Source organism: Rana temporaria, chromosome 10 (genome assembly GCF_905171775.1).
Source record: "Rana temporaria chromosome 10, aRanTem1.1, whole genome shotgun sequence".
Lineage (NCBI taxonomy): Eukaryota > Metazoa > Chordata > Amphibia > Anura > Ranidae > Rana > Rana temporaria.
The window spans coordinates 795,213-803,276 of NC_053498.1; the positions used below are offsets into that span (position 1 = coordinate 795,213).

The 8,064-nt window shown below is 54.7% G+C and overlaps 1 protein-coding gene across 3 annotated transcripts in view; it reads left to right on the top strand.

The window, feature by feature from the left end:
* The window catches only part of PHC2 (polyhomeotic homolog 2), a 76,916-nt gene that overhangs the window by 35,046 nt on the left and 33,806 nt on the right, over positions 1–8,064 (top strand). For all 3 annotated transcript variants that reach the window (XM_040327001.1, XM_040327002.1, XM_040327003.1), the window contains 2 exons: positions 1,600–1,680; positions 1,759–1,981. In XM_040327001.1, the coding sequence (XP_040182935.1) occupies positions 1,600–1,680; positions 1,759–1,981 (304 nt within the window). The remainder of the gene's footprint in view (positions 1–1,599; positions 1,681–1,758; positions 1,982–8,064) is intronic.

Sequence of the window (8,064 nt, forward strand, 5' to 3'; positions counted from 1 at the left end):
GTGTAAGTAGGGCCCCCTGTGGTGTGTGATGGGAAGTAGGGCCCCCTGTGGTGTGTGATGGGAAGTGGGGCCCCCTGTGGTGTGTGATGGGAAGTGGGGCCCCCTGTGGTGTGTGATGGGAAGTAGGGCCCCCTGTGGTGTGTGATGGGAAGTAGGGCCCCCTGTGGTGTGTGATGGGAAGTAGGGCCCCCTGTGGTGTGTGATGGGAAGTAGGGCCCCCTGTGGTGTGTGATGGTAAGTAGGGCCCCCTGTGGTGTGTGATGGTAAGTAGGGCCCCCTGTGGTGTGTGATGGTAAGTAGGGCCCCCTGTGGTGTGTGATGGTAAGTAGGGCCCCCTGTGGTGTGTGGTGGTAAGTAGGGCCCCCTGTGGTGTGTGATGGGAAGTAGGGCCCCCTGTGGTGTGTGATGGGAAGTAGGGCCCCCTGTGGTGTGTGATGGGAAGTAGGGCCCCCTGTGGTGTGTGATGGGAAGTAGGGCCCCCTGTGGTGTGTGATGGGAAGTAGGGCCCCCTGTGGTGTGTGATGGGAAGTAGGGCCCCCTGTGGTGTATGGTGGTAAGTAGGGCCCCCTGTGGTGTGTGTGGTGGTAAGTAGGGCCCCCTGTGGTGTAAGTAGGGCCCCCTGTGGTGTGTGGTGGTAAGTAGGGCCCCCTGTGGTGTAAGTAGGGCCCCCTGTGGTGTGTGATGGTAAGTAGGGCCCCCTGTGGTGTAAGTAGGGCCCCCTGTGGTGTAAGTAGGGCCCCCTGTGGTGTGTGATGGGAAGTAGGGCCCCCTGTGGTGTGTGTGGTGGTAAGTAGGGCCCCCTGTGGTGTAAGTAGGGCCCCCTGTGGTGTGTGGTGGTAAGTAGGGCCCCCTGTGGTGTAAGTAGGGCCCCCTGTGGTGTGTGATGGTAAGTAGGGCCCCCTGTGGTGTAAGTAGGGCCCCCTGTGGTGTAAGTAGGGCCCCCTGTGGTGTGTGATGGGAAGTAGGGCCCCCTGTGGTGTGTGTGATGGGAAGTAGGGCCCCCTGTGGTGTGTGATGGGAAGTAGGCCCCCCTGTGGTGTGTGATGGTAAGTAGGGCCCCCTGTGGTGTGTGGTGGTAAGTAGGGCCCCCTGTGGTGTGTGGTGGTAAGTAGGGCCCCCTGTGGTGTGTGATGGGAAGTAGGGCCCCCTGTGGTGTGTGATGGGAAGTAGGGCCCCCTGTGGTGTAAGTAGGGCCCCCTGTGGTGTGTGATGGGAAGTAGGGCCCCCTGTGGTGTGTGGTGGTAAGTAGGGCCCCCTGTGGTGTAAGTAGGGCCCCCTGTGGTGTGTGATGGGAAGTAGGGCCCCCTGTGGTGTGTGTGGTGGTAAGTAGGGCCCCCTGTGGTGTGTGGTGGTAAGTAGGGCCCCCTGTGGTGTAAGTAGGGCCCCCTGTGGTGTGTGATGGGAAGTAGGGCCCCCTGTGGTGTGTGATGGTAAGTAGGGCCCCCTGTGGTGTGTGATGGTAAGTAGGGCCCCCTGTGATGGTAAGTAGGGCCCCCTGTGATGGGAAGTAGGGCCCCCTGTGATGGTAAGTAGGGCCCCCTGTGATGGGAAGTAGGGCCCCTTTGTACCCGGATAACACTCTCCTTTTGCTCCCTGCAGCTTATTTTCACTCCGGCAGCCACGGTCAGCAGCATCCAATCCGATGTGGGCTCCTCCCAGCCTCCTCCAATCAGCACTCAGGTGAGTTGCTCTCCTCCATGTTGTTTGGGTTGCTGTGCCGCCTCGCTCAGGGTGAAGACGTTACTGTCTGTGTTGCAGGTGCAGAATCTCACCGTCAGAGCGGGTGAGGGGGGAGCTGTAAGTACGGCACAGCTGCCTGCCCTGGCTATGAAGTCTGCTGTCCTCGGCCACCATCCCGTCACCAAACCTGCCGGCTGTGCAGGGAGCCATACCACAGACAAGAGGGGGGACTCAGCGGGCACCGACAGCCAGGCTCCAACCGGCCGCACCACCATCTCCGCCCATGCCATCATTGCTCCAGGTGAGGCTCCTCCAATCATATCCCTTCTATCTCCTTGTCACCATTTTCATTATAATGTGGAGTCCATTGAAGTCTTTCACCTTTGAGTTATACTGCCACCTACAGGAGGACTAAGTGCAGGCCAACAGCCCAGGAGAACCATTTCTACTCCCACCATGCAGGTTTGTAGCATCTTCATAAACAAAGGGGCGGGACCTGCGTAATGAACTCCTAGAAAAGGAGGAGATCGGGCAACACAGCCAACCAACACCAACATGTCCAAGAGAACGGCCTAAAGCTCAAACATCTACCTGAAGAACCATTAGACCCGAAGCTGCAGCACCCACCTGGTGGACCTGAGTCAATGTGTCAACTGAAGACCAGGTGGCAGCCATGCCAACCAAATGTGTCAACTGAAGACCAGGTGGCAGCCATGCCAACCAAATGTGTGAACTGAAGACCAGGTGGCAGCCATGCCAACCAAATGTGTCAACTGAAGACCAGGTGGCAGCCATGCCAACCAAATGTGTCAACTGAAGACCAGGTGGCAGCCATGCCAACCAAATGTGTCAACTGAAGACCAGGTGGCAACCATGCCAACCAAATGTGTGAACTGAAGACCAGGTGGCAGCAATGCCAACCAGGGAAAGAAAGTGCTGATCCTGGAGAGCCTGGGAAGCGGCCCAGAGTCGGTAGAGTGAGAGTGTCGCCCCATCCCTAAGCTTGTGCGATGGTCTGGCTGAGCCACCTGGAGATGTTGGAACGAGAAGCACCTTTATGGAGACCAAAAGGGGAAATCGACTCTCACAGCCCAAACTACACCCAGACAATGGAGGGAAGTGGTGAAGTAGACATTGGGAGGGAAGAACAATGCCCGGGGTCTCGTTACCAGTCTGAATGTTGGTCCAAGCCCAGCTGGAGGAATCATTGATACGGAGCTGCCCGTCTCTCATCAACGTCAAAGACCGTAACCGGATGGTAAATGGGTCCCCAAGGCAGAAAATGTCTGGAAGATCTGGTAGAGCCCGTGTAGCATGGAGTCACCGTAACCGGATGGTAAATGGGTCCCCGAGGCAGAAAATGTCTGGAAGATCTGGTAGAGCCCGGGTAGCATGGAGTCACTGTAACCGGACGGTAAATGGGTCCCCAAGGCAGAAAATATCTGGAGGATCTGGTAGAGCCCGTGTAGCATGGAGTCACTGTAACCGGATGGTAAATGGGTCCCCAAGGCAGAAAATATCTGGAGGATCTGGTAGAGCCCGTGTAGCATGGAGTCACTGTAACCGGATGGTAAATGGGTCCCTGAGGCAGAAAATATCTGGAAGATCTGGTACAGCCCGTGTAGCATGGAGTCACTGTAACCGGATGGTAAATGGGTCCCCGAGGCAGAAAATATCTGGAGGATCTGGTAGAGCCCGTGTAGCATGGAGTCACTGTAACCGGATGGTAAATGGGTCCCTGAGGCAGAAAATATCTGGAAGATCTGGTAGAGCCCGTGTAGCATGGAGTCACCGTAACCGGATGGTAAATGGGTCCCCGAGGCAGGGAAGATCTGGAAGATCTGGTAGAGCCCGTGTAGCATGGAGTCACCGTAACCGGATGGTAAATGGGTCCCCAAGGCAGAAAATATCTGGAGGATCTGGTAGAGCCCGTGTAGCATGGAGTCACTGTAACCGGATGGTAAATGGGTCCCTGAGGCAGAAAATATCTGGAAGATCTGGTACAGCCCGTGTAGCATGGAGTCACTGTAACCGGATGGTAAATGGGTCCCCGAGGCAGAAAATATCTGGAAGATCTGGTAGAGCCCGTGTAGCATGGAGTCACTGTAACCGGATGGTAAATGGGTCCCTGAGGCAGGGAAGATCTGGAGGATCTGGTAGAGCCCGTGTAGCATGGAGTCACTGTAACCGGATGGTAAATGGGTCCCTGAGGCAGGGAAGATCTGGAAGATCTGGTAGAGCCCGTGTAGCATGGAGTCACTGTAACCGGATGGTAAATGGGTCCCTGAGGCAGAAAATATCTGGAAGATCTGGTACAGCCCGTGTAGCATGGAGTCACTGTAACCGGATGGTAAATGGGTCCCCGAGGCAGAAAATATCTGGAGGATCTGGTAGAGCCCGTGTAGCATGGAGTCACTGTAACCGGATGGTAAATGGGTCCCTGAGGCAGAAAATATCTGGAGGATCTGGTAGAGCCCGTGTAGCATGGAGTCACTGTAACCGGATGGTAAATGGGTCCCTGAGGCAGAAAATATCTGGAAGATCTGGTAGAGCCCGTGTAGCATGGAGTCACTGTAACCGGATGGTAAATGGGTCCCTGAGGCAGGGAAGATCTGGTAGAGCCCGTGTAGCATGGAGTCACCGTAACCGGATGGTAAATGGGTCCCTGAGGCAGGGAAGATCTGGAAGATCTGGTAGAGCCCGTGTAGCATGGAGTCACTGTAACCGGATGGTAAATGGGTCCCTGAGGCAGAAAATATCTGGAAGATCTGGTAGAGCCCGTGTAGCATGGAGTCACTGTAACCGGATGGTAAATGGGTCCCTGAGGCAGAAAATATCTGGAGGATCTGGTAGAGTCCGTGTAGCATGGAGTCACTGTAACCGGATGGTAAATGGGTCCCTGAGGCAGAAAATATCTGGTAGAGCCCGTGTAGCATGGAGTCACTGTAACCGGACGGTAAATGGGTCCCTGAGGCAGAAAATATCTGGAAGATCTGGTAGAGCCCGTGTAGCATGGAGTCACTGTAACCGGACGGTAAATGGGTCCCTGAGGCAGAAAATATCTGGAGGATCTGGTAGAGCCCGTGTAGCATGGAGTCACTGTAACCGGATGGTAAATGGGTCCCCGAGGCAGAAAATATCTGGAGGATCTGGTAGAGCCCGTGTAGCATGGAGTCACTGTAACCGGATGGTAAATGGGTCCCTGAGGCAGAAAATATCTGGAAGATCTGGTACAGCCCGTGTAGCATGGAGTCACTGTAACCGGATGGTAAATGGGTCCCCGAGGCAGAAAATATCTGGAAGATCTGGTAGAGCCCGTGTAGCATGGAGTCACTGTAACCGGATGGTAAATGGGTCCCCGAGGCAGAAAATATCTGGAAGATCTGGTAGAGCCCGTGTAGCATGGAGTCACCGTAACCGGATGGTAAATGGGTCCCCGAGGCAGGGAAGATCTGGAAGATCTGGTAGAGCCCGTGTAGCATGGAGTCACCGTAACCGGATGGTAAATGGGTCCCCAAGGCAGAAAATATCTGGAGGATCTGGTAGAGCCCGTGTAGCATGGAGTCACTGTAACCGGATGGTAAATGGGTCCCTGAGGCAGAAAATATCTGGAAGATCTGGTAGAGCCCGTGTAGCATGGAGTCACCGTAACCGGATGGTAAATGGGTCCCTGAGGCAGAAAATATCTGGAGGATCTGGTAGAGCCCGTGTAGCATGGAGTCACTGTAACCGGATGGTAAATGGGTCCCTGAGGCAGAAAATATCTGGAAGATCTGGTACAGCCCGTGTAGCATGGAGTCACTGTAACCGGATGGTAAATGGGTCCCCGAGGCAGAAAATATCTGGAAGATCTGGTAGAGCCCGTGTAGCATGGAGTCACTGTAACCGGATGGTAAATGGGTCCCTGAGGCAGAAAATATCTGGAAGATCTGGTACAGCCCGTGTAGCATGGAGTCACTGTAACCGGATGGTAAATGGGTCCCTGAGGCAGGGAAGATCTGGAAGATCTGGTAGAGCCCGTGTAGCATGGAGTCACTGTAACCGGATGGTAAATGGGTCCCTGAGGCAGAAAATATCTGGAGGATCTGGTAGAGCCCGTGTAGCATGGAGTCACTGTAACCGGATGGTAAATGGGTCCCTGAGGCAGAAAATATCTGGTAGAGCCCGTGTAGCATGGAGTCACTGTAACCGGACGGTAAATGGGTCCCTGAGGCAGAAAATATCTGGAAGATCTGGTACAGCCCGTGTAGCATGGAGTCACTGTAACCGGATGGTAAATGGGTCCCTGAGGCAGGGAAGATCTGGTAGAGCCCGTGTAGCATGGAGTCACCGTAACCGGATGGTAAATGGGTCCCTGAGGCAGGGAAGATCTGGAAGATCTGGTAGAGCCCGTGTAGCATGGAGTCACTGTAACCGGATGGTAAATGGGTCCCCAAGGCAGAAAATGTCTGGAAGATCTGGTAGAGCCCGTGTAGCATGGAGTCACTGTAACTGGACGGTAAATGGGTCCCTGAGGCAGGGAAGATCTGGAAGATCTGGTAGAGCCCGTGTAGCATGGAGTCACTGTAACTGGATGGTAAATGGGTCCCTGAGGCAGGGAAGATCTGGTAGAGCCCGTGTAGCATGGAGTCACTGTAACCGGATGGTAAATGGGTCCCTGAGGCAGAAAATATCTGGAGGATCTGGTAGAGCCCGTGTAGCATGGAGTCACTGTAACCGGATGGTAAATGGGTCCCTGAGGCAGGGAAGATCTGGAAGATCTGGTAGAGCCCGTGTAGCATGGAGTCACCGTAACCGGATGGTAAATGGGTCCCTGAGGCAGAAAATATCTGGAGGATCTGGTAGAGCCCGTGTAGCATGGAGTCACTGTAACCGGATGGTAAATGGGTCCCCAAGGCAGAAAATGTCTGGAAGATCTGGTAGAGCCCGTGTAGCATGGAGTCACTGTGACTGGACGGTAAATGGGTCCCTGAGGCAGGGAAGATCTGGAAGATCTGGTAGAGCCCGTGTAGCATGGAGTCACTGTAACTGGATGGTAAATGGGTCCCTGAGGCAGGGAAGATCTGGTAGAGCCCGTGTAGCATGGAGTCACTGTAACCGGATGGTAAATGGGTCCCTGAGGCAGGGAAGATCTGGAAGATCTGGTAGAGCCCGTGTAGCATGGAGTCACTGTAACCGGATGGTAAATGGGTCCCTGAGGCAGGGAAGATCTGGTAGAGCCCGTGTAGCATGGAGTCTTACCGGGAAGATTTACCATGTCCTTCGGGGCCAGTCCATAGCAATGGGAATAATCTGAATGCCCGTCATCGTGTTCCAGAATTAGGGAAGATCAGAGTCCGCAGGGCCGCCGCTTCCACTACTAGAGGATTCCCAGACCGAAGGATAAGTCTGTCCTCTTTGGTCCACATTCAGCGTCGCACACCAGCGTCCCACCTCTGACCCCCCGTGTGTGATATCCTCTGGGTTGTCAGAGACACAAGACTCTGGAACAATAGATGTTTATTTCCGGTCCTGTACACTGAGCATGCATCTCAGGACAGTACATCTTATTATGCTTCCTTACATGGAAACCAAGATGGCCGCTATGCCCCTTGACCCTTGTCATCACTCCTGGGTGGAGCCAGCCTTAAAGTGACAGTACAGGTAGAACACCCCGAGATTCAGAAGTCTGCCTGCCCAGGACAGGACCTCTTGTGCTGCAACTTGTGGTTCCCCTTTTATATGGTTGATGTATAGCATGGCCATGGAGTTCTCCTGGATCATATGACTCTCCAGTAGGATGGTCCAGAGACAGACAAGGTATCTGATAGGGAGAGGAGACTGGGATGAGGACCATGGCCTCCACCAACACGGTGACCGGGACTCCTCCGCAGGGCACTGGGCTGCCTAGCACGGCCATGGAGTTCTCCTGGATCATATGACTCTCCAGTAGGATGGTCCAGAGACAGACAAGTTATCTGATAGGGAGAGGAGACTGGGATGAGGACCATTGCCTCCACCAACACGGTGACCGGGACTCCTCCGCAGGGCACTGGGCTGCCTAGCACGGGCATGGAGTTCTCCTGGATCATATGACTCTCCAGTAGGATGGTCCAGAGACAGACAAGGTATCTGATAGGGAGAGGAGACTGGGATGAGGACCATGGCCTCCACCAACACGGTGACCGGGACTCCTCCGCAGGGCACTGGGCTGCCTAGCACGGCCATGGAGTTCTCCTGGATCATATGACTCTCCAGTAGGATGGTCCAGAGACAGACAAGTTATCTGATAGGGAGAGGAGACTGGGATGAGGACCATTGCCTCCACCAACACGGTGACCGGGACTCCTCCGCAGGGCACTGGGCTGCCTAGCACGGGCATGGAGTTCTCCTGGATCATATGAC